The sequence below is a fragment of the Protobothrops mucrosquamatus genome, unplaced genomic scaffold (assembly GCF_001527695.2).
Source record: "Protobothrops mucrosquamatus isolate PMUCROS unplaced genomic scaffold, P.Mucros_1.0 scaffold78, whole genome shotgun sequence".
Taxonomy (NCBI): domain Eukaryota; kingdom Metazoa; phylum Chordata; class Lepidosauria; order Squamata; family Viperidae; genus Protobothrops; species Protobothrops mucrosquamatus.
In genome coordinates, this window is record NW_015386455.1 from 2,327,107 (window position 1) to 2,354,310 (window position 27,204).

The 27,204-nt window shown below is 39.3% G+C and overlaps 1 protein-coding gene across 1 annotated transcript in view; it reads left to right on the top strand.

Annotated features, from left to right (window-relative positions):
* Positions 1–25,326, top strand: part of COL4A1 (collagen type IV alpha 1 chain) — a 110,886-nt gene extending 85,560 nt beyond the window's left edge. Inside the window, exons 37-50 of the mRNA XM_029283412.1 lie at positions 434–560; positions 726–806; positions 2,366–2,464; positions 5,825–6,010; positions 6,358–6,491; positions 8,431–8,503; positions 9,147–9,218; positions 9,422–9,550; positions 11,524–11,622; positions 12,404–12,616; positions 15,071–15,248; positions 16,516–16,630; positions 20,514–20,686; positions 23,935–25,326. Of these exons, the coding sequence (XP_029139245.1) occupies positions 434–560; positions 726–806; positions 2,366–2,464; positions 5,825–6,010; positions 6,358–6,491; positions 8,431–8,503; positions 9,147–9,218; positions 9,422–9,550; positions 11,524–11,622; positions 12,404–12,616; positions 15,071–15,248; positions 16,516–16,630; positions 20,514–20,686; positions 23,935–24,016 (1,761 nt within the window). The 3' untranslated portion in view covers positions 24,017–25,326. The remainder of the gene's footprint in view (positions 1–433; positions 561–725; positions 807–2,365; positions 2,465–5,824; positions 6,011–6,357; positions 6,492–8,430; positions 8,504–9,146; positions 9,219–9,421; positions 9,551–11,523; positions 11,623–12,403; positions 12,617–15,070; positions 15,249–16,515; positions 16,631–20,513; positions 20,687–23,934) is intronic.
* The last annotated feature ends 1,878 nt before the right edge of the window (positions 25,327–27,204 follow it).

A 27,204-nucleotide genomic window follows, 5' to 3' on the forward strand; every position in this document is an offset into this window, starting at 1 on the left:
TCGCATAACTTCCATCAACTCAGGCATCTATTCTCAGTAAGAAATATCCCTTCGGGAGCAAGGTTTTGCAAAAATCATACTTGGGCAATTCCGGAAATATCTGTTTCTAGGTATCATCTTAGTGTATTGAAATTGGCAGTATCAAAGAACAATATGCATAACATGTTACATGTTTACATGTTAATGCATACACAACTGCTGTGTTATGAATAGCTTAAGAATGAATAACATACAGTGAATATTTAGGTTTTGTGCCAATCCGTTGGAACATCTCCCTATAGTTTTCTTTCTTGGATGGTTGAAGGTTACATATTATAGCAAATTTTAAAATTAACTTCGGGACAAATGGCTGGGAAAAAAATACTTGGTATTGGAAAAGAACTGATTAAAAATAAAGCCAAATGTATTATTTTTCTTCTTCTTCTGTCCACAGGGTCAACAAGGATGGCCGGGCAGCTCAGGCTTACCAGGAGAGAAAGGTGAAAAGGGTATTCCAGGTATTTCAGGCATCCCTGGATTCCCAGGCATCAAAGGGCAGCCTGGCCTTCCAGGTTCTCCAGGTGGGTGATCCAAAGCATCCTGTATTATTTTGTGCCAGATATTTAGGCTATAAATTAAACAGGTGTGGTTTATTATTATTATTATTATTATTATTATTATTATTATTATTATTATTATTATTATTATTATTATTATTATTATTATTATTATTATTATTTTTAAAGGTGTTATAGGACTGTCAGGTGAAAAAGGACAGAAAGGAACCCCAGGCTTGAGTGGTTTTCCAGGCTTAAAAGGACAACCAGGTAAAAGACTTTGGACAATGCTTCATCTTTGTGATTTGAATGGAAGGACAGGTTTTCTCTTTGATATTTATGTCTCGGATACTTGGAGCCGAATTAGTTCATGCTGAAAGCTGACTTAAAGGCTACAAACACAGGTCAAGATGGCAATCTGATCCTAACTAGTAAGGTGATATACATGAAATAAGATACCATGTACTCTATTTCAGCTTAATGTTTTTTAGACAAAATTTGCATTAATCTTATTACAATGCAATACATATTCAACAACATTACAGAATAGTACTCAAATAGTGGAGGAGCTCTGAACCAAAAATGGCTTGATTTAATTTAATTCTGCTGAATCAAAATTAAATGTAATTAATTAAATACAATTAATATGATAACCATGTTTTTTTTAAAAAAACATTGAAAATTATTCATTAATTTTGGTGATAACTTTACAAGAGCTTTGGCTTTTGGGGGACTGCTGCATGCACACTTCTGTTTCAGGCACAAATGCACTTTTAATTACAGACTTATTTATAAATTGAATTGTAATCACATGGAGAGATATATCCAAGTCACTCGGGATCATATTGATTGATCTTTAGATCTTCTTCCATCTATCTATTAACCAAATTAAGAACTTTTCGTCATACTAAAAAATAAAAATGAATTTTTATTGCTCTTCAATTCAATCAGTGCTTTTGGTATTAAAGCAAGACTGTGTAACACTTATGCACTTGTGTCAGAGCCTTGTACCATATTGCAACACTGATTCTTCACAAATAAAAAATAAAAATCAGTTCAAACATTGTAAATGATCAAAATCGTGCATGTTCTCACTTGAAACCTTACAAGCTTCAGGTGCTCCTGCTTAAGATCCCATGAGAGCTTTGTGCTTTAATAATCACATTTACTATTTATTGTATTTATTCTGTTTGGATGTGTGGCCATATTTTAACTGTTTGATGGAAATTGGAAAGCATTTATTTACCTTAAACAGCAACGGGTAATCAGTGCTGTGACTTCTTGGAGTCTAATCCCAACTTCTCCTGTCTGAACAAAGGGGAGTTACAAAAACAAAAACTCTTTTTAGTTCATCCTAGAGTTTCAGTGACCTGTCAGGCAGCCAACTGAAAGGAATGAAATGAAATTTATCAGGTACTTTGTCTCTCCCTCCCTCTCTCTCACACACAAAGTGTAGAGAGCCACAGAGATACTTTGCAGGAACTATGCAGATACAGTTATAAAAACAAAAGCATGCTATTAGCCGAGGAAACAGAGAGAAGATCAAAGAACAAGGTCAGACTACCTCCACTCTAAGTATCAGGGAAGTAAGAGGGAGAGAAGTCAAGCTTTCAATATTCTGCTCGTGTAGCCTGCCACAATAAAATACAGTTCCAGTCAGATTAGTGGAATCAGTTTCCTGACTTGGCCCACCTCAAAGGGCTTAAAGACACCCAACAATAAACACACACACACAGTGGTGGTAAACACAGAAGAAAACTTCTCCTCATGCATAAATAATGTATTTGTTCATTTCTCAGCATGATGAATCCTATATTCCTACTTTGCAGGTGACCCTGGAGCACAGGGTTCACAGGGAACTGCTGGAGAAAAAGGTGAGCCAGGTTATGACGGAATCCCAGGCACTCCTGGTTCAAAAGGTGATTCAGGTAAGACTTTTATCTCCTTGGTTTTCTGACATTAAATATATGTGTTCTGACATTAAATATATGTGTTGTGCGGGGTTGTGATAAGAATTGTCTGGAATCTCTAAAGATCTTTGTCATTTGAAAGGTTAAAAATATAACCAATGTTTTATATATAGTATAAAGAGAAAATGAATGATACATGAGGAAATTGATGGAGATTTTCCTAGGAAACCAGTGCTGATGGTACAGTTAGTAATACAGAACAATCTAAACATATCTGATTGTGCACTGTCTCTGCACTTATTCGCTTGGGCCCTCTGAAAGTCATTCAGGATTTTCAAAGCCACAGTATTTTGACAAAATGTAGTACTATAAATTACTTTGCACTTTTCCTTCTCTACCTTCACTTCCCTTCTCCCCCCACCCACCCTTCTTCTACACATTTTTCTTAAGAAGGGCACAAGAGCGAAAGGGATAGAAATTGTCTGTCTGTCTATCTATATCCATATCCATATCTATATATCTATANAAAAGGAGAAAGAGGTAACTTATTAAAAACTCAAATATAAAGAATCCTCAAGAGTCCATCTACTGTTTTCATTTTTCTTTGCCATTAATGACACGTAAGATGTTCTGAGCCAGAAATATCTCAGGTTGAAATGTCCACTGGGAGTCTTCTTTGCTCAAAATAAAGCAAAATATGCATGTTTCAGTTGTATTTTGAGGTTCGCACAAACACTATGATTTCTTTCCATGCTCAACTTAGCTTCTTGCAGCTCTATTTAGAGTGTTTCCTGTGCTGTGGCTAGACTTTGTAGTGCTCTGTTCCACCCCAATCAGACCTGCACAGCAGAAGAGATCAATCATTGACTGGATAAGAAGAAACTCCTACTGCTATGGCTGCGGGAGCTTGTTTTGCTAGTGGGCATCTGGCAATCCCTACCTCCGCAACCCCAATTCCCATTTTTGGCTTTGCTGTTGTTTTAATTTTAAAACAGCATGATGTTCTTAGTTAGATGAAAAAAGAGACTCACTCTCACCTCTCCTTCTAGAATTCACCCATATTTATAACTTGAAAAAGCATTCCTCCCAGGACTACCATCATCCCTCCATTTAAGTGGCTTGTAAACTTGGGGCAACTTGATTCTTCTAACCAGTGACATTTTGTGTAGACTACTACTGATAACACTGCTGAGCTGTTTTCAAGGCCTAGGTACCTTTTTCCTTGTAACCAAGACTCGTCTTTATGGCTTCCCCCAGCTTCCCCTAGAGAGCTGGTTCTCGCTCATAAAACCCCAGAAATCATGTCTGCTGAAATGACTACTTGAGCAGCAAGAGGGGATCTTAGGCATGACATAACAAGGAATGTAATGATGTCTCCTCAACCTTTCTGACTTGAAGTGTTTTTTTCCTGTGAGAGGGCTCTAGGTGTCCTAGTGGACAACCATTTAAATATGAGCCAGCAGGGTGCTGCAGCTGCCAAAAACATCAACACAGTTCCAAGCTGCATCAACAGAGAGATAGCATTATGCTCACAAGAAGTGATAGTACCACTTAATACTACACTAGTGAGACCACACTTGGAATACTGTATCCAATTCTGGTCACCATGATACAAAAAAGATGCTGAGACAAGAAAATGTGCAAAGAGCAATAAAGGTGATAAGGGATCTAGAGGCTAAATTATATGATGAATGGCTAAGGAAACTAGGTATGTTTAGCCTAATAAAGAGGAGGCTAAAGGGAGATATGATAGTGGACTTCCAGTACTTAAAGGGCTGTCACAGGGAAGAGTGGGGCAATTATTGTTCAAAGCACCTGAGGGCAGGACAAGAAGCAACGAGTGGGAGCTTGTCAGAGGGAGATTCAACCTGAAAATAAGAATAAATTTTCTGACAATGAGAACAATTAATCAGTGGAACAGCTTGGCCCCTGGAGTTTTGGGTGGTCCATTGCTGGAGGTTTTCAAGAAAAGATTGGACAACCACTTCTCCATGATGCAGTAAGGACTCCTGCCTTGGGCAGGGGATTGGACTAGAACAGAGGTTCCCCAACCTTTTGGGCACCAGGGCCCGGTTCCATGGAAAGAGGTTTTTCTGTCGACCAGAGGGGGCGTGGCTTTGTGTGCTGCCTGCATCCCATGGATGGGGCTTTGCTTGTTTCTGTGGACTGGTTGCTGGCATGCCACGGCCTGGGGCCAGTCCATGGACCAGGGTTGGGGACCCCTGGACTAGAAGATCTCCAAGCTCCCTTCCAGCCCTATGATTCCTTTCAATGAAGCTCTTAAGGGCAGAGAAAGCCACACTTAGCCAGTTTCTGTTCTTGCCTCTTTTTTCCTGAGTGAATTCCAGAAGGATCTAGTTCTAAGCTCACAGAGCAACTTCAAACTGGAGTCATGCTTCAGCACAAGCTTTTGATGATGTCCAAATATTTATACTTGCCAGCCTTTGTAATCCAAAGATGAAGAGTGTATTTTCAGAAATGATAGTCCTTCTTGACTAATAAGCAAATACTGGGGTGCATAACACCAGACTTGTCACTGGAAGGCAAAATCATGAAACTGCATTTCACTTACTTTGGCCATCTCATATGGGGAATTCACTGGAAAAAGCCATTCTGTTTTGAAGAATTAGTAATAAAAAGAAACCAGGCCATCAAAGAACGTGGCTGGACACCATCAAAGCTGACACCAGCTAGTGCAAGATTGGAAGACGTGGAGGAGACCTCTTGGCCTATAGAATCACCAAGAGTCGGACACGACTGAATGGATAACATCATCATCATCATCATCATTATCTTGGTAGAAAGACATTCTGGTTATTGATAAATGGATGATAGGAAGATGATAGGAAGATAAACCCTCCACATCTTTGTTTTTCTTCCATATCCATTTTTCTAAAGTAAATTCACAGATTCTCCACTTCAGATTTAATTCTGACAGTACCAGTTTTTCTTTACATAGCTTAAAGCACTTGTCAAATTAAACTATTTATCTTGGAGAGTTTTTCCTTAGGAAAATTAGAAGTCATGCCAGCCAGCAATTTCAAGTTGTAGTTCTATTTTTAGCTGCACAATTATTATTTATTTATATAGTCTAAGTGGTGCTTAGGCCAGAATCAGTTCAGCCTTCAATAGAGTCGAACGAACGTTTAAAGGAGAGATTAACCTTCTTTTCCTTCCCTCCTCCCCCGCCCCTGGTTCAATGATAGGTTTTAGTAGGGCAAGCTCTGATCACTTTTGATCCCTATGAAATTATAATAATGCAGTATCTTTGTTAGGATCATTTGACTAAGTATGTGGATATTCTTCTTAGGGATCAACTTGGGTATTCAGTGTGGTTATATTTCATCTAACCACAAAGTGGGTTGTTTTCAATCTTAGGTCCTAAAGGAGACGTGGGCTCTCCAGGGAGTCCTGGGAGTCCAGGAGTTCCTGGCATAAAGGGAGACATTGGATTTGTTGGCCCACAAGGTCCCCCAGGCCAACCAGGCATTCCTGGGTTACCAGGGAAGATTGGTGAGGGACCCAAGGGTGACCGGGGGCCCCAAGGGCAACCGGGGCTTCAAGGTAATGTACCGGTTCTAATTAACCATCAGAAAAATGACTGTTTTATTTTTAAGTAAGTTTGACTGAATACATTTATAAATACTTTATAAATAGTACCTCAGAGAAGAAGCAGGATTTTTTTGTAATTGTCACAATGAAGCCATTGATTATTTCTGTATTACAGCTTTTTTGTTTACTACAAGTTTGTGAATATTAGATAAATTAGTAGTCAGAATCCATATGAATGAAACCTTATTATTTGTTATCTCCAAGTACAGTCTTTGTTTTAAAGAAGACAATAACAAGCCATGCTTATACTTGTTTTCTTGCAAAATAAATCTTGTCAAGAAATACTTTTTCCCTGTTAGGGCTTCCTGGGCCTCAAGGATCTGTAGGAGTTTCAGGATTATCAGGAGAAAAAGGAGAAAAAGGAAGTTCAGGTTGGCCAGGGCAACCTGGGAGACCTGGACCCAAAGGTGATCTGGGAGTTCAAGGAATCCCTGTAAGTTAATGTTACAGCCATGATTGATTGCTCTACAATTGTTATGCATAACAACATACTAGCACAAGGAGCTCATTATTTTCAGTTAATGGATTTATATATTTTCTTCTAAGAGCAAGGTGCTCTGAGTCAGGCTGATAATATTTAAAGAACATATATTTACCAAATCCTAAACTTTCCATGGATAAGATGGACTCAGGTGGCAAGACTTTTGCTGCTTGTCCCTTGTGTGGAATTCCACTTTATCACTGACTGAAATGGCTTTCATAAAGAGGATCACAAACAGCTCCAAGGATTATTGTTCTTACCCACTGCTTGCTTTGACCTGTAGGACAAACAGACCGTATATTCTCTTCCTTTCTTTACCTTAATCTTAAGTCAGAGCTTCTATCAGTGATGGAAGGAGCTCGGTAGAATGCAGAAGAATTTGAGCACTTCAAGAGCAGATGTTCATACATTTATCAAAGTACATAAAGAAATTAATCTTGCAGCTTTAATATAAAGGAAAACAAATTTGAATGTTTGCATAAAAATATTGACTTTCATAGCAGGCAAGCCACTCCCTGGCCTTTGAAAGAATATTATCCCTGGAAGAGAAAGCTCTGACTTAGCCTAAATCCTTTTATCAACTATTGGATAGGCAACATGTCCTTACAGAGAAATTAATGGATCTCAATAAGTGTATCATTAAGGATACACCTGTGGTTTCATTTACTTTATTGGGAAGGGGGAACAGAACTTTGCTAACAATAAATACCTTATGTCAGCATGCAAAGAAGTGCTTGATACTTCCAACAGCTTATGTCAGCATGCAAAGACAAAGCTCATTTTGTCTTTGCTAAAGCCATTTACCTCTGAGTGAAAAATCTCAGATCTCTTTATTAGTGGCTCTTCCTGCAGCTTTCCTCACTTATTCACAAAATAGTCTATAACCATTATAGTTAATGTTCCAAGTGAGGAACTAAAGGCAATTATCTGTTACCAGTGGCCCTGTTTGTTGAACTCTGCAAATTGGACACCTTTGCTTCTGCTGCATGTTCTTTTTGCAAGCAGATACATTTAATTTAAATAATTTAAATCCATCCCCTTATTTTAGCAAATGATTGCCCAGTGATAGAATTACATTTGGATATCCAATTTGATGTTAGGTTCCTCCAATGAAGGAGAAAGAGCATTGGTGTTGCCTTCTCCTCAGTGAATGAAGTGTTTGTAAGCCACTTCATAACAGCCAGTTTGCTTGGCTGAGAGAGTTAAGACTCAAGAGTACTTAAGCATTAAAAAGGGAAGAACATCAGGGAACTTAGATTCAGAGCTGCTCATCAATCACTATCATAAACTTCCCCAGAATTTAAGCTCAAGTTTAATTAGTAATTTCAAATTTCAGTTTTAGCTACCTGGAAATGACAGGTATTGTACTCCAAAAATCCCCATAGAAATCCCTCACACGATGCTTTCCAGTTAATTAAGCAGAGTGATAATATGTCTTCCAAATATCACATGTGTATCTTTCTTTGCTGGTCATTCCTGAAAATGGATAAGTTTCTTCCAATCATAAAGTACAAGAGGACAATTTCAAGAAATATACCAATCGTAATAAGGTAGAATAGAAATCCATATAGGAATACTCCTGATCTGCAAAGCTGGATTTGAAGGGATCCAGGTAATTTTATCATAACATCTGAAGCAATGGGGAATGTTCTAGTTTCTGTTTGTCTAATTTTTTAAAGCCTCCTTGTGTTCTCATATTCTCTGGTTTTAATTCTTTGGATATGAGTCAAAGCCATCGTGGTGGTATTTTTGTTGCTGTGTGCAATTCTAATTTTCTCTCTTATTTAGAAGGATTTCATTGAGTTGCATGATATTGCTATTTTAAGAAATTACCCATGCTTCTGTCAAACTGCTTAAGCACCAGAACTGAGGGTTCTTTTGTCTTATCCAGGGCAATCCTGGTTTCCCTGGAACTTCTGGTCAGAAAGGTGACATGGGACCTTCTGGAATTCCAGGGCCCCAAGGTATGAGAAAAAAAATATTCATTCTGCTCTGATTTTGTGCCACACGAAGAAGAAATACTGTCTCTATTGCTAATATTGCATTTCCAATTCATTTGAAGGAGAAACAGCGGCTCCAACTTCACCAGAAATAGCTCAGTCACATTGGAAGTGTCCCAAGCTTGAGGCAGCTTAAAACAGGACCGTTTCAAGCTTTGAACACTTCTGACACAGACACAGCCAGAACTATTGCAGTATGAACAGGACAAAGGGCAGAACATTTCAAATTCAGAACATTTTAAATCTCCTTAGTTGAAGTCATGATATATTTGAAATCTGTGTACTAAGACAAATGGAGCAATTGTTGTGGCTGTGAGGGATAAACTGCCACATACTGTTTCTCAGGCCTTCATCTCATTAGTTGGGGGGGGGGGAGAGGAAGCTTTACCCTTTTACCTTAAGCAAATAAGAAGAAAAGTAATGATGAGAGGATTAAAAAGAATGAATACGGTACATAAAAGTGAATAAAAAAGTAAAGAAGTATTGGATAATAAGGATAAAATCAAAGGGACTGGGTTGATACCATTGGATATGTTGGGATGAAGAATTAAAAATAGATAAAGGAAGAGCTTCCCTTGGTAGTAATGAAGGTTTCCTTTATTTCCAGGTCTAAAAGGTTCTTCAGGTTTCCCTGGATCCAAGGGAGTACAAGGTGACCAAGGGTTTTCTGGAACTAAAGGTATGTAGTGATGGCATTTTTTATTCCAGATTTGATCATTTTGAAAAGAATTGTGTTATTGACAAAGAGCTGAAATAACTTGGTGAAATCCATACAATATCTTTTTTTATATCCACATCCCATAGAAAGTGTCCTTCTGATCCTTTGATTGTCTGGCTTTTGTGGATGTTGGCTTACTGTGCTTCTTGCTTTATCCATGCCAGGTCTGCCAGGCCCGCCAGGTCCTCCAGGCCCTTTTCAACTTCAGAAAGGTGAACCAGGCCTACCTGGTCTTTTAGGCCCTGCTGGCCCCAAAGGATTTCCTGGTTCTCCAGGACCGAAAGGGCAACAAGGTAAAAGGATGAAGATTGAGAATCGCTTCTTGATGTAATTGGAAAGACTACCTCTTGCTCTGCCAAGATGTCTTATACAACTTTGCTCTAAATCCAGAGCCTTTTATTAGGCTTTTGAAATTGGATAGCTGCGTTGATATAACAGGGCATTGTTATAAAGTTATATTTGTTGTGGTAAAGACAGCTTTATGTTATGCTATGCTATGTTTTTGACATCATAATAACAATAATACTTTGGTAGAAAAAAGTAGAAAGATCATGCTTATATTTTTCTGGCCCACAGGGCACCAGGTTCCATTTTTGCACTGTGGAAATCTATATGATATTTGCCCATGTTGTTCATCCCCGTCCCCTGCAGTAGTGAAGGGGGAATGATAGAGGACCATAGCTCAGGGAACAGGAAAAATAACATAATTTGTTAGAATGTGATAAGCAATGACCAAGTTACTGTTTCCAAATATTATAGTTACTGATGAGGCTTTAGCATAAAAGAGACCAAATACAGTTTTTTTCCTTGGGAAAAAATGTATAGAATTCATATTTTAGTATACATCTAATTTGTACTTCCCAAGCAAATGATAATTTAATAATTCTTCAGATTCACATGTCTTTGATTTTTACAGTGTGGTTTACCTTTAACTTCATACAGCATGCTGAAACAGAAACTGCAAAAAGAAAATGCCTCCATGATGTTATATTACCTCATGCCAACAAAACAGTCAATTTGTCAAACATAGGGACACCCTAATAACTTCTGTTGATCAAGCCACCTTATCCAGGCAGCATGAATGCAACAAACTAAACTTCCAAAATTTTCCTATGTTGCACACAGGAATTGAAATCCTCTTACATTGGTTCTATTCATGCATACTACTATGTTGCCAATAAGTGCACTTTTGGTACTCAAGTGAAGAAAACTCAATATTGGAAAATTATCCAGATGGCCATTTTAAAAAGTGACTTTCATGAGTAGTGGAGTTATAACCATTTCAGGTGTCCTGATTTAACTCTTAAGATTCCCCAATGCTGTGGAGTTTAACATGAATGTGTCTGCAAAACATACTGATGCAGAAGGCATGTATTCAGTTCTAGATATTCTCACCAGTGAAAATGAAGCATAAGGTTGCATTGAATGAAAAAAGAATTTGGGTGTAAGGACCCACATCAGCTAACCACCCAAGAAAGCAGAACTCTTGAAACAGGCATTGTCTCAAAAGGAAACTTTTATTAGGGGCTAGTGACAGAAGGGAAGTCAAGGCGAGATCTAGGGAAAATCCCACTTGAACGGTGTAATTAAAGCAGCAATATTCCTCCTCCCACCAAAGTCATAATGTCCATTTGAAATCCAGCCAATCCACAGGTGGCACAATGAGCAGGTAACTGGTACAGTTGGCGTGCATCTCAAGGTCTTCTCCAGCTTTCGTTTCTCTGTAACCATCTCCCTGATAAGCAAGACACATTCCTTTCTCAAGTGGATAGAGGTGGAAGAAGGAAAGCAGAAAGCGAAAGTTATCCCAAGCGAAAGCAAATATCCCCCCTCCCCCCAGCTAAATGGCAGGCCCCAAAGCAAAGCATAAGAATATATATGGAAGGGAAACAATAAGGATTTGAGGACCTGACAGTGGGCCTCTTGTGCTTCTGAGATTTGCCCCAGTGGAGGTTCTACTATCGCTAGCAACCTAGAACTAAGGAGAAACTTCCTAACAGTGAGAACAATTAACCAGTGGAGTGGCTTGCCTTCCAAAGTTGTGGGTGCTCCGTCACTGGAGACTTTTAAGAAGAGTCTGGACAGCCACTTGTCTGTAATGGTATAGGGTCTCCTGGTTGAGCAGGGTGTTCGACTAGAAGACCTCCAAGATCCCTTCCAACTCTGTTATTCTGTTACTCTGTTATTTTGTTATTCATGTTCATCCCTATTCTTTATGACTGGAATTCTATAAGTGAGTTGTGACTGTGCATTTTCATTTCAATAGGTGTAATAGGAGCTGCGGGTTTGACTGGCCCCCCAGGAATACCAGGTTTTGATGGCACACCTGGTCAGAAAGGAGAAAGGGGCCCTGTGGGTCCTCCAGGCAAGTCTGAACATATTGCTGTAGCCAGCTTAATAACCTCATAGTAAATTCAGTAAAGAGTATTTTAAGATGATAAGCTTGAGGGAAAGGTCAATTTTCAGGAGAAAACAATTGTCGAGAAATTGGTGAGGTGGTTTGTCTTTTAAACCATATCAGTCTTTGGCTCTGAGAGCCAATATTCTCCCCCACCGCACCTCCAGCACAAAATAAACATACCATTTGAATCCTTAAACAGGTTTATTCTGAAGCTCTGACTTTGTAGAAGGGGACCTTGAGCTTGGAGGCAACTCAGGGAAGGCAGCCAGAATGCCTGCAAATGTGCTCAGAGGTCTTGGCTATGCAATGCTGTCTTCTGTGGAAGATGTGGGCTGGCTAAAGCAGAACCAAGACTGCAAAGAATGGCAGAGATTGAGCTGTACTTGAGCATAATTCCATATAATAAAATTTTCGGTTGAGACTGTTTTGGCTTCATCCCCAGGAGCATCATCTTACCAAATGAATGTAATGAAGTAAAGCTTTAACTCTTGGGTCCAGTCCTGTTCTCCATCTCTGAAATTAAATAAAGCCTTTATTCTGTTTAAACACATTCTTATTAGGGTGATCTGACTTGCATTAGATCATATTCCAAGATAAAATTGGTAATTTATAAAATTAAGGATTTGTAAAAATTATAAAATATACTAGGACTTCACTGATAATAACTGAAATCAGATCATGTCATGAAGTTAGAGACACAGCTCTCTTTTCACAATGTCAGTGCTCTTATCATTGTTTCTGGTAGGTCCGAGAGGCTTTCCTGGTTCACCTGGTCCTGAAGGCGTGCCAGGGACGATGGGTCCACCGGGCAGTCCCTCTGTGGCTCATGGTTTCCTTGTGACCAGGCACAGCCAAACCACAGAGGAGCCCTCCTGCCCATTTGGGACAAGACTCATGTTCTATGGATATTCTTTGCTTTATGTACAAGGCAATCAACGGGCCCACGGTCAGGACTTGGGTAAGCAAGCACAGAAGGAATCCTATAAATAATATAAAATTAATATAATATATTATTATAAAATTAATATAAAATTATATTAACCCATCTTACATTTAAAAGGGCAGGATTTTATGCTAAGTTTTTCCATCCATCAATTGTTGCATAAGTATGGCAGAGAAATTGATTTGGTTCATATATTTCTATAAACTTAGTTCTGTATATAACCTGTGCATATTAGTGAACATCATGCTTTTCAAATTCTTCTAATGTAAGAATAAATAAAAAATGTATATATCAGTGAAAATTATTCCCAAAAGCATGTATGAAAAAGAAATAGCACAAAAGGACATTGTGTTAGGGAAACTGCATGTAAAAACAGTTCATGCTTGGAAAAGTCAATGTTTGTGTAGACTTTTTTTTAATGGAAACTGATGCAGAAATAGTCTGAAATAAACTGATGGTCAGAAAAATTAGAAAGTGACTTGCAGTCCCTAGTGTGGGACAAGTACCGTATTTTTCGCTCTATAAGACGCACTTTTCCCCCCCAAAAGATGGGGGAAAATGTCTGTGCGTCTTATGGAGCGAATGCCGCCTCCCGACCGTGCCGCTGCCGCCGCCGCGGCCTCCCGAACGCGCCGCCGCAGCCCCCCGCAGCCTCCCGCGGCCTCCCGNCGGCCTCCCGAACGCGCCACCACGCCGTCGCCGGTTAGAATATTTTTTTCTTGTTTTCCTCCTCTAAAAATATGTGCGTCTTATGGTCAGGTGCGTCTTATGGTGCGAAAAATACAGTATATCATCAAGCTTCAGGCAGGTGCTCTGACAGTATCTTAAGTAGTAAAGGCAAGTGTTCAAGGCATAGTGTATTTTATGCCTTTCAAAGCTGAGCAAAGGTTATTTTTCAGGCTATCTGAAATAATGATGTTTCTTGAGGGTAGTGATGTTTCTGAAACTATGTCAGGTTCAGAGATTTTTATTTTTAATTAGGTTTATGGGTCTTTATGGAAGCTCTCTTCAAGTTCATGGCTACAGCTCAACACAGCATTCTCTTTGGCCGTGTGGATTTTCTCTCCACTCCTAACTCTTGGTGGTGTTTATTTTACTCAGATAATGTATGGAGACCAAATCTATCCTTCATTCTACATTTTACTACACTCTGAACTTTTCTTTCTGCCCTTCTGTCCTAACACTCCTTATCCTCAGGAACGTGATTTGCAGCTACTGAATGTTTAGAGAAGTCTAGTTCTCTTTGAAGGGTCCTTGGTGCTCTCTGACCTTGGTTGTTTTCTTGCAAACGTTTTATTACCCAAATTAGGTAACATCATCAGTGCTAGTTCTATTTCAAAATGCCATATGAGTTTAGAAAGAATAAATACATCTGGCCAAAAGAGCCCCTAATTCCATTTTCTCAAGGTGGCTGAAGTGCTGCATCCTTGAAACCTACCAGCCTCTTAATAAGCAGAGCAAAATGCTTCTTATCTGCTTAGATTAATAGTCACTTTAGTCACATTCCAAAACAAATTTTCTATTTGGGATATTGTTATGGTTCCGACATATGAAACTCTTCAAAGAACTTTGAGGCATTGTTTACCTTAAAGAATCTTTATTCGAGTAGCAACACATCCGCACGTACATAGTCCAAGCCAAAATCTGGCTACCTCTTCCCACAGCACATAGTATCAAAGCACAATTCCCTTCTCTTACTAACAGTCATAAATTACATTCTCCAATTAGTTTGAAATGCTGGCTTTCCACCCAGTTCTTCATCCAGCCATGTCTTATCATCTCTTTTTATAAATAGCCTTGGTTCTCACTATTATACAGTATTGTTATGTCTAACTAAACTCCCATGCACATTCCTCCTCCTCCCCCCCTCAGTATCATCTAATTCTAACTCTAACAGTAAAACTTAAAGTAAAGGAAAATGGATGCATCTCCATATGTTGTCAAAGCAAGAATATCCGATGTTAGCAACGTTGACAGATATTTTTAGAGGAGCCACTAAGACTTCAATGCATTCTTTTTGAACGTATCATAACATTGATAAGTCTTTGGGGAAATCGGATTCCTTTATTCTTCCCTGTCCCTGTGAGTGTCATTGCTTTTTTATGTTCAGCAAGGAATGGCATTTGTACGACTTTGCTCACTTTTTACTCTGCAGAAGAAGAAGAAATCAGAAGTCTTTTTACACTTGGAATCTCCAACAAAGTTGAAGAGAATAATCCTAGCAGATACCAGGCCAAATCAATAACATGGTACCTGCAATACATGCATCAACAGGACACAAATCTACACAATGTAGATTTGGCTATTGCTACAGCTTGAGAAAATACGTGCATGCACCCAGCCCTGCTGCAACAACTACATGAAGAACATTTCTTGTTTAACCCTTCCATACAATATAGTTGTCCCTTTCTACATATCTCAGTATTATATAGAATGATGGAGATTAACCTTTCACTTTTGGTTTTTCAGGCTCTGCTGGAAGCTGTCTACGTAAATTCAGCACAATGCCTTTCCTATTCTGCAATATTAACAATGTCTGCAATTTTGCTTCAAGAAACGATTATTCTTATTGGTTGTCCACCCCAGAGCCCATGCCAATGAGCATGGCTCCTCTAATAGGAGAAAGCATCAGGCCTTTCATCAGCAGGTAGGCACTCGAGTCACCTGAGGAATTCCTGGCAAATCCAGGCGTTTCTTCAACTATTGGAACCCTCACCAACAGACGGCTCTAAAACCTCATGTGTTTAAAATTCTTGGACAATATTTGCAGTTGTTGTTGAAGATGGAGTTCTATCTCTTGATCAGTGGGAAATCTTTTTCCATAAGATGATACTCTAGAAAGATCTGTCTTTTATTCCTAAGGAAAACTCCTCAACTTATGACCACAATTGAACTCAAAATTTCCATTGCTAACAAGACACTTGTTAAGGGAGTTTTGCCCCATTTTATGACCTTCCTTGCCACACCTGGCAAGTGAATCATTGCAGTTCTTAAGTTAGTAACATAGTTGTTAAGTGAATCTGGCTTCCCCATTGACTTTGCTTGTTAGAAAGTCGCAAAACTGATCACACGATCCTGAGACATGGCAACTGTCATAAATACATGCCAGTAGCCAAAAGTCAGAATTTTGATCCTGTGACCAAGGATGCTGCAATAGTCGTAAGTGTGAAAAATGGTCATAAATCACTTTTTAGTGCTGTTGTAACTTTGTTCATTAAACGAATAGTTATAAGTTAAGGACTACCTGTATTTATTTGAAGTCACAGCCCTAATAGTCCTTTGTCTGAAAACTGTCTATACAGAGGAACAGAACAAACTTTTACCTTGATCTTATTTCATATCAGAAACTCTGTTGAGGCTTTCTTTGTTTCCTTCCTTCCTTTCCTGGAGAATTTTCTTCATCTTTTTTTTTTTTTTTTGGAAAAAGGTTTCTCCATCTACAATCTTAGGTAGGTGTTACTTTGCCTGTGTAGTCTGGACCATTAGGAGCAAGCATTCCATTTCTGCAGCCTTCTATAACATTGTATTCCTTAAAGAAATTTATAGGACAACTGTTTAGATCTAATTTGGCATCAAATATATTCTAAATATTATAGATGTATTTTTTTCCTTTTATGATAGCAAGTGGATGCTCTATCTTCTGAGGAGGTCAGCTGCTAGTAACAATTACAGAAACGGCTCATATTTTTCTGCCCTGTATTTGCAGTACAATGGTTTATTTCTCAAGATGCTTCATATTAAAGATTGTAAACTCATTGGTATACGGCTTTCATACTGGATGGATCTGTGCTGTTGATACTAGGATGGAAAAGGATGAGCCAGTGCCCTTGCAGTTGCTTATTTGTAAGAATGGAGGTTGAGCTTTTAGTAGTAGAAGGTCTAATCTTGTAACTCTTATGTTATCCCTTTCTTAGGTGTGCTGTGTGTGAAGCTCCTTCTATGGTGATAGCAATCCACAGCCAAACAGTTCAAATCCCACCATGTCCAGAAGGCTGGAACTCTCTGTGGATCGGTTACTCCTTTGTGATGGTAATGTGCACTGAGTTCCAGTTCACGTCACAAAGCAAAAGCAGCTATGTTGATTTTTTTTTAAAAAAGAACAAAATGACAAATTCATATAACAATATTCAATTAGTTCACCTGGGGGTTTACGGAGAACTGCAAGCTCTCTATTTCCAAGAACTCTTCAATCAGGGAAGAAAATTAAATCATGGAGGAAAATTAAAAATCGGGGAAGGGGGAAGTGTGAAATCAGAGGAAGATTGTGGCCAGCATTTGAACCATTTCAGAACTACCATCTCAGATTGTAGTTCTTAATGGAATGCTGGAAGGTCTGCAAATACGCCCAGTAAGTTGCTTTAGGTTCTGAAGTCATATGGGAGAACAGAAATGCTTTCAAAGCTTATTGGAAGATACATAAGGCCAAATTATAATTGGTCGTCATATTTGGAAATATATCAAAATGTCAAAACTATTTTTATTTTTCTGACTCTCATGCGCAGTATTTTCCAATTCATGAATAACATCATGGGAACCAACAGGATGGTTCTATCTGATAAAGAAGCCATCCTTACTCCCCAGAGCTAGTGAGCATAACAGTTGGGTCATGTAAGAATAAACCTTACTAATAACCCTAAAGAAAACCCCTTACCAAAGTTATTTTTTCCATTTCTGCCAAACCAAAAGTCCATCTTCTAGGAAATCCAAGGTGGCTCACAAGCATCCTAGAAGCCAAACTAAGATTAAAACAAAAGAGAAGGCAAGGAACTTGTCTCCCTCACTGGACTCGGGCTCACTGATTTAAAAAAAGAAATAACTTTTTGAAGACAATCACCTTGGCCTTGTCTTTTCCTTCATAACTGTTTCTGAAAGGTGTTGCAAAATATGCAGGGCTCTGCAGGGCTCACCAGGACAAAGCAGACTTGAGATGGAAAACAATTCAGATGCTTGGCAAGTTGTTAGACCAGTGTCTCTGGGTCATGGGGTTTCCTAAGTCCTTTGATGATTCATTATGTGCCATTAACTCAATGTTTACTGTGAGCAACCAGGCAGATGGACCTTAGGAGGATCTGGCCCCAGGCTGGTCCTTCAGGTCTTACAATCATTGCCATTATAGTTGAGTCCATTTATCTTGCTGCCAGTGATCATCTTCCCTTCCAGGTTTCCCAGCATTATGGACTTTTCAAGGGATCCCAACCCCTAGTAGTCTATTTTCCTGTATCAGCTGACCAAATGTTGAAGTCTGAATAGGCAGTATTTTTCATAACATTCATATGTTACATTAATATCTTACAGGAATAGATTGTACTCCCAACATTATAAATTTATGGTATTTTTCAAAGTTCAGTGCTAGATATTTGAAAGCAACTCTTGCCTCTACTGCCATCATTCAGCCTAAAGGAGGAGTTCAAATTCAGAACACTGGATCTTCAAGACTAATAGCAAAAGACAGATATGTCCTTTAGAAATCCATCCAGTTCTCCTTTTAAAAAATTGCCCACCAGCCAAGCGGTGGAATTCATGGCTCCTTATAAGCATAACATCCTTTGAAATATCAGAAATTTTTCAGAACAGCCTAGTCTTTAGTGAGGTTCTCAAGCTCCTGTGTCCCAAGTGAAATGTTTCTCTTTAGTACCCCAAAATAACTGAAATACCAGGGTGATATTGATTTCACATTATGAACAAATATTTAATAAAAGATGTTTCCAAATCAAAATTATGACATTTATCTGGTGATCATCAGTAAGGAGGACCTTCTGGCAATGCTAACACTAATGCATCTCTTCATCTAAATGAGAGAGAAAAAACACTCGTAGCAAAAAAACCCCACAGTATATCAGAAAATATATATGAAAACATATATCATTTGATTTGACTTCAGTTCTCCAGATATTTATGTCAATTTACAGATTCTCTCATGGATGGAAAAACAAAACATCTGTACTCCATAAATATGGAATCTCATAATAATCTAGCTGACTGGTTCAGCTGTCAGACAATATAAAAATCAAAATGAGGACCAAAGCATCATTCCTTTTAACAGGAAGCCCAATCCTGGATTTGTTTACCCTGTAACAGAAAGCTAAAGTACCAATTTATGTTCCATGTCTGAAGTCCTTTGGGATACCTCATTGGCTTTGACACTCTTGGTTTTCAGAGTTCCTAGAATTAGTGGGGCAGAATTACTGGAGAATCCCAATCAGGAAAGAACTGCTAATCTAAGTATTAGTTGTACATTTTCTGCCAAGCCTTCTCCATCTCATAGTTTGGAGGCTGAATGGCAGAATTTAACTTATTCAGCAGAGGTTCTGAAGAAATTGTTGCCTTCTTGGAAAGCTTCAGCTAATAGGATTTATGGCAGAATTTGGTAAGCCTTTTTGACTTGGTAATGATGTTTCCATCAGCGGTCTTGCTTTTCCATTACAGTTTCGGAAGTTAGAATGATCCATTCTCCATGAGAAGCAAACATTTTTAAAGAAGATCCTGCCAGTTTGCTACAGCAGGAGATATCATTTCCAAATTTGAAAAAGCCCTCTGGGATACTTAAAAAATAAAAATGTATAGCTAGGTATTGTCCTATTTTTCTCCCATTCAGTGTATATCTCTTTTGGTCAGTGGAAAGCGGGACAATATTTAAAATAGATAGATATCATTTGTCCGTACTCCATCTAAAATTATATCTAGAACAGATAATGCTTAAACACCAGCCATATTTTTCCCCCTTCCCCCTCATTTTTTCCCTAGAATTTAATGACCTTGTCCAGTCAAAAGTTCTTTAACTTCAGCAGCTTGCAACTACTTTATAGATAAATTTTGTATTCCTCAGTAAGATAATTGCTTCAATTTTAGCAAGTTATGGGGCATGTCTATTCTTTTTCATACTATATTTGGGTTTAATTTTAATATATCCTACTAGTTTCTTCCATGCTTGTTTCTACAGACATATAAGTGAGTTCCTCAGCCTTGTGTGAAATTAAACATTTGGCGTCAATATCAGAAGTCACAGCAGAAAAAAACAGCAATCACTGTATTTTTCAGCAATAAGCCCTTCATTGTGACAAGCACTACATCTTTGAATCAGTATTTCTGAACCTCAGCAGCATTAACATGTATGGATTTCAATTCCCAGAATTCCCCAACCATCATGCTAAGATGCATGAGTTAAAGTTACTGAGGTTCAGAAACTGATCTAGACTAATATTGAAAATAAAACATCCATCAATTCAATATAATCTTAGAAAGATAGATGAGAAAGAAAGAATTGGTATCACCAATTATATTTTTATGACATTTTCCTATGAGATCTTGACAAGATCCTTGTCTTCTTCAGCAAAATCTTTCTTCCCTAACTTTATTAGGTGCTGTATTTTAGTTCCTCAAATTCATAGATCTCAGAGACAAGACAATAAAATATTCCAGAAAACAACTGTTATATTAAGAGCAATATGTGTACCTAATGACCATCTCACATTTTTCTGGATTAATTTTGTGTAAAGTGAAATTAATTGATGTTTTGTGATCTCATTTTACTAACTTTATTTGGAGTCTACTACAATTACATGCTCACTCCTGTTTAAGAATAACCTAAACATGATTTTTAAGGGGTAGGATTAATTTAAATATAACAGACCTTCATTTTGAATAAATATATATGGGACTTGAATGTAAATCATTGCTTAAAGTCAGATACTAAAGGCCATTTTTCAATAAATATTCAAATTAAATTTTAAAAAATTAAATATTTTTGATTATGCAACCTATTTCAATTCACATTGATACAAATCAGTGCGCTTCAGGTTCTGTTGACAACCATAAAATTATAGCATACAGATATTTACTAGAAGTCCTCTAAAATTATGTGCACAAAGAGCATTTGGCCCTGTAATTGAATGCACTCCGTATCTCTTTACAGCACACCAGTGCAGGGGCAGAAGGCTCCGGGCAAGCACTGGCCTCTCCGGGCTCCTGCCTTGAAGAGTTCCGCAGTGCACCCTTCATTGAATGCCATGGAAAGGGCACCTGCAATTATTATGCCAATGCCTACAGCTTCTGGCTTGCCACTATTGAGAGGAATGAAATGTTCAAGTAAGTTGGAAGTGTCTTGTGTTAGCTGCTCTAAGGTAAGGGACGTTTTTAACCTATGTTCCATAGTAAACATAATTATAACTGGATGTGATAAAGGAAGCTGCTTTGCAAGTTTTATCTATTTTTTGTTTGTTTGTTTCCTTATATTTTTTACTTGTCCCAGCATTACAGTGGCTAGTGGCCAATTTTGAGCTGGACCACCAAGTGTGGTTTTGAGCACTATAGCCAACATTCCACAAATTGGATATCTGCTCTATAAAACAGTGTCTCCTCAGTCTTTTCTGCTGCTTATTTGGGGACATATTTTCTGTTCCAGGCTTTATTTGACTACTGTTTCTACCTGCTTACCAACAATATACAGAACATAGGAGCTAATATGAGCGAGTTGACACTGGGATTTCTACCAGCGAGATATAAGGTCACCATGTTTGTAGGCAGTTCCTATAATTTGGGAGTTTGCTTTCCATCCGGTTAAGGAACAAAGCTCATTTGATTTGACCCTTCTAATAATCCTAACTTGTATGTATCAATTTGGAAAATCAATCACGCCTCCCAGAGTCACATTAGTGATATGAGCAATCATATAAATCAAGTTAATTACAAGTAGTCCTCTCTTACCAACCATTCATTCAGTGCCCATTTGAAGTTGTGACAATGCTGAACAAGTGGCACTTATGACCAATTCTCAAAGTTCTGACCATTGCAGCATCCCCATGATCATGTTATTGGGATTTGGACACTTGGCACCAGCTTGCATTTAAAATGGTTGCAGTATCCTGCAATAACATGAACACCATATACAGTGAGGGGAAAAAGTATTTGCTCCCCTGCTGATTTTGTACGTTTGCTCACAACAAGAAATGATCAGTCTATAATTTTAATTGTAGGTTTATTTTAACAGTGAGAGACAGAATAACAAAAAAAAAATCCAGAAAAACACATTTCAAAAAAGTTATAAATTGATTTGCACTTTAATGAGTGAAATAAGTATTTGACCCCTTCGCAAAACATGACTTAATACTTGGTGGCAAAACCCTTGTTGACAATCACAGAGGTCAGACGTTTCTTGTACTGTAGTTGGCCACCAGGTTTGCACACATCTCAGGAGGGATTTTGTCCCCCTCCTCTTTGCAATCCTCTCCAAGTCATTAAGGTTTTGAGGCTGATGTTTGGCAGCTCGATCCTTCAGCTCCTCCCCAAATTTTCTATGGGATTAAGGTCTGGAGACTGACTAGGTCATTCAAGGACTTTAATGTGCTTCTTCTTGAGCCACTCCTATGTTGCCTTGGCCATCTGTTTTGGGTCATTGCCATGCTGGAATACCCATCCATGACCCATTTTCAATTCCCTGGCTGAGGGAAGGAGGCTCTCACCCAAGATTTGATGGTACATGGCCCCGTCCATTGTCCCTTTGATGCGGTGAAGTTGTCCTGTCCTCTTAGCAGAAAAACACCCCCAAAGCATAATGTTTCCACCTCCATGTTTGATGGTGGGGATGGTGTTCTTGGGGTCACAGACAGCATTCCTCCTCCTCCTAACACAGAGAGTTGAGTTGATGCCAAAGAGCTCGATTTTGGTCTCATCTGACCACAACACTTTCACCCAGTTCTCCTCTGAATCATTCAGATGTTCATTGGCAAACTTCAGACGGGCCTGTACATGTGCTTTCTTGAGCAGGGGGACCTTGTGGGTGCTGCAGGATTTCAGTCCTTCACGGTGTAGTGTGTAACCAATTGTTTTATTGGTGACTATGGTCCCAGCTGCCTTGAGATCATTGACAAGATCCTCCCGTGTAGTTCTGGGCTGATTCCTTACCATTCTCATGATCATTGAAACTCCATGAAGTGAGATCTTGCATGGAGCCCCAGACTGAGGGAGATTGACAGTTATTTTGTGTTTCTTCCATTGGTGAATAATCACACCAAATGTTGTCACCTTCTCACCAAGCTGCTTGGCGATAGTCTTGTAGCCCATTTCAGCCTTGTGTAGGTTTACAATCTTGTCCCTGACATCCTTGGACAGCTCTTTGGTCTTGGCCAGGGTGGAGAGTTTGGAATCTGATTGATTGATTGCTTCTGTGGACAGGTATCTTTCACATAGGTAACAAGCTGTGATTAGGAGCACTCCCTTTAAGAGAATGCTCCTAATCTCAGCTCATTACCTGTATAAAAGATACCTGGGAGCCAAAAATCTGGCTTGATTGATAGGGGATCAAATACTTATTTCACTCATTAAAATGCAAATCAATTTATAACTTTTTTGAAATGCGTTTTTCTGGAATTTTGTTGTTGTTATTCTTTCTCACTATTAAAATAAACCTATCATTAAAATTATAGACTGATCATTTCTTTGTCAGTGGGCAAACATACAAAATCAGCAGGGGATCAAATAATCCCCCCCACACACACACTGTATGACCTCCCCTGCCAGCTTCCCACATGTAAAGTCAATGAGGAAGCTGGCAGAAAATGTCACAAGTCGGTCTGGTAAGCCCCTCTAACATACCTGCAGTTGTGCTGCTTTGTCCATCGGCTGCTCTTCCTGCACTCAACACTGGCATTTACACACCAGCCTTCCTGCATTTGCACTCTCCCATCCACACCTGGCCTTCCTGCATTTGCACCATGTCCTCCACACCCTGACCTTCTTGTGCGCATGCCATGCCCTCCATCCCCGGCCTTCCTGCACTCACATTTGGCTTGTACCAGGCCTCCCCAGGCCTCCCTCAACTCATGTGTGACTTGGCTGGCCCTCCCAAGTCCTTCTTCACTCCCCCATGGCATCCCCACTGCTTCTCACTTGATCCATGTGTTTTGGGGTTATGAAAACAACTGGCAGTACTGGGATTTTTGTTGCTAAATGATGCAGGCATATGATGTCATGCTTTATGACTACATCGCCTAGAGACAGCAATCCCAGAACCTAATGCTGTTGTAATTTGAGGACTACCTGTAAATAAATGCCAAGCTCAATGGTAGCTGGATACAGGATTGTAGCCTCAGTCTTCCAAACTCAATATGGCCCAAAGATTCTCTGAAATTAGAATAATTATGTACTCAAGGGCAAAAGTAAGCAATCACACACACCCTCCTAGTGGTTTTGACTTCAATTCTTTTCAGCTCCAGGCAACAGGCCTATAGAAAGAGCATGTGGGAATGATCACAGAAAAAGTCTGGGCTGCAACAACAAATTTCACCTTGCTTTTGGCCTTTTCCTCACTGACAGTGACTTTTGTTTTCAATTTTCAGAAAACCTACGTCTTCCACACTGAAGGCCGGAGAATTGCATTCAAATGTTAGCCGCTGCCAAGTCTGTATGAAGAGAACATAATGACTGCATTATTGTACCTAATTTCACAATATGGTGCTATTTTGTTAACAGCAGTGAAGCTTAGGCATATATTCCTATGTACCTCATTGTTACCAGGTATAAAGCCATCAAGTGCCATACAGGAAGCTGCCTGACTAAATTCTTTACTTTTTTGGCTTTTATTTGCTGAAGAGGATGAAGATACAACGAATGTGTCAAATGGCACTCTTGAAGAAACCTGATTTTTGTATGTCAATGTGATGCACTGAAACTTGGCTCTAAATTCACAAGTGGGAGGAAAAACAGAAGGATCCAGTTCTGCCACAAGTCCTTTTTTTCCATGTGTATGCTTTATATATATGGGGTTCTATCATAGTTAGGATAATTGTTAGACAAATTACGCCATAGACACAGGATTTCTGGACCCAAAATATTGTTGGAAGAGTAACATGACACTGCAACGTGCCAATGTTTCCTCTTGCATTGGATTCAAAGGACTGGACCGAAGAAAACAGAGTTCTGGCTGAGGGATTGAAGGTTTCTGCTCTGTGGTACTACGTGGCCCTTTCTAGTCCACCTTCTTAGGGAATTTAGGATGGACCAATGTGTGCGCAAACTGATTGGTGTTGAATATTTATATACTAGCCGTTCTGCAAATGAAGCATTGAACAATCTTTAATTATAATGTATTTTTCTTAATATCCATTCTTAGAGGAGCTATGAGAAATAATTAATTCTCCTACATAGTGATCAAATTGGCTTGGAAAAAGAACCTTAATCAACTAACAGGTGATTACTACAGTAATATTCAGGCCTTCAGCTTCTTCTTTATGGATTTAATATTTTCAGGGTTTTAAAGCACTAATACACTGAATGACTTGATTTTAATATATAAACAGCCTTATGACTTGGTGAATCTGTTAGTTAATAAACTCACATACTTTATTGGGTTTCTATAAAAATATGCTGATAATTCAAAAAATCATTCATAAAACAGGTTATATAAAAATTATATTAAAATACTTTTAAATATAGACCCTCTTGGTAAATCTTTCACAGTGGACCTTTTAAAAATTAAACAATTTGTATAAAAATATTTTCAGCATTAGTGTGTTGGTTTTTGAGAAGCTGGTTGTGTGGATTGATGGTTACTTTGATTCCAAATATGCAGCCATTATCTTAGAACTTATATTTGTAATTGTTCCTGTTCTTATCCAACACATTATTCATGTGGATAAAATTTAACATATCCTTTAAACTATTCAGAGCTGCCGAGTGAAATATAGCAAATATTATCTTGCAAGCATTTGAATGGAATTGCATATGACTAATAAGTCAGGGCAATAACATTTAAAAGCGTATGTACATAAACACCCATGCATAGATCAACATCGGCAGTGATGATACTTTCTCTGATACAACTGAAGTAATGAATTATGCCTGTTGTTGTTGTTGTCAGCTATTAGTCGTGTCCAACCCTTGGTCACTCTATGGATCAACACTCTTCATTCTGCTGGGTCTCGCACTGCCTCCTTCAGATCTGCCATGGTCATGGATCATGGACCCTTGTAATGTCCAATCAGTGGGTACTAGGCCAGCCCTTTCTCCCTTTTCTGCTGATCATATTATGTCTAACAGGTTAGATAAACAAGGCCTGGAAGTTCTTTGAAGTGTTTCATTAGTCGGAACCATGACACTTATAAGCTTTGGGCTGAGTTAAAATCTACTCTTGTCACTATGAACCAAGACAACAGTGGACAAGGATGCTCCAATGGAATGTGTGAAAATGAAACATCATTCAGGATGAAGCTTTGAAATTGGTTTGATAGGAAATCTAATTAAGCCACTCAAAGAAAAAATAAAGACTGAATTACATGAGTCAACAAATGCTATCCAATAGGACTTGGATAAGTTAATAAACTGTCAGAACCCATTTCCTGTTGGGGGTTTGATTCTGTCATTTTCTGGCTTCTCTCTGTAGGCTCTGTCATTCTCCTGAGGGGGAGGGGGAGGCCCTTAGGGATGCTTTATTTCTCCTTTCGCTTAGCCACAATGTATCCTCTCTGCCTTTTCTATCTGCTTGCTGTTTGAACTGCTTTCCCTTGATGTCAACCTGGGGTGAGAAAGGAATGTGCCTCCAGCCATCTGGCTTATCTCTCACTGCGGAAGAGAAAGGTGCAAAGACCCAACAACGTCTTCACAGGTATGGGAACGGACACTGTTATCAGCCCCGTTCCCACAGCAGACTTAACACCTGGGGTTGGCTCGTTTGAACTGACCAGATGAACTATTGGGGTGGGGTTTGCTTGAGGCTCCTTTAACCTATTGATCTGAGCAGGAAACCCTCATATCCTGCCTTCCATGCCTGCTATCAGCTTCTAATAAAAGTTCCTTTTAGAAAGAAACTGTTCCAAGAGTCCTGCTTTCTTGGGATGAGGTTTTGAAGCAGGTCTTTACATTAGGCAGGATCTGCAGTAACAGTCAGCCCAGAAGGAAGACCCTTACCGGGGGACTGCACAAACGATGTCTGAAATTGGCTTGGAGAGGAAAGAACCTGCCATGGGGGGGGGAGTTTTCCCACCGGGCAGGCCCCAGCAAATACAGCTCTCAGTCCTCGAGCTCCTCGGATGAGGTGGTGGTCGCTGAACACCGAGACAGACCAAGGTGGTCGATGGGCATTGGCAAGAAGGAAGACTGGGAGAAGAAAGCCTCAAACGTTGCAGTCACCAGCCGGGTTAGAAAGTCAAAATGGAGAGGTCACTTCGCCTCAGTAAAGATGAGGACGACAGGCCACCCAGCTCCAACTGGTTCCTAGAGCAAGCTATTGACATGCTGAGAGTTGCCTTTGATTTCCTGAAGGAAGAGAATGCCAATCCATGCCGGGGCACCGCCAACCCAGGTTCAGCTGAGGGGACAGATGAAGGCGGGTTGAGGCAGGAACTTCTGCCGGCACCACAGAAACAGTAACCATCACCACAGCCATCACAGCCACCCCCACTGAACTGACGGTGACAGACACCAACTCAGGAGGCGGAGATGACCATCAAGAGGTTCCCTCTGCTGGGGGTAAGGTATAGTGGAGAGCCGCATCAGTTGGGGTTTTTCTTGACTCAAGCCTTAAACTACATGGAAGAATATGGCTGAGAAATAGCCAGTGACCGCAGCCGAATAAGGATTGTACAGATGGCCCTAGATGGCAATGCTGCTGA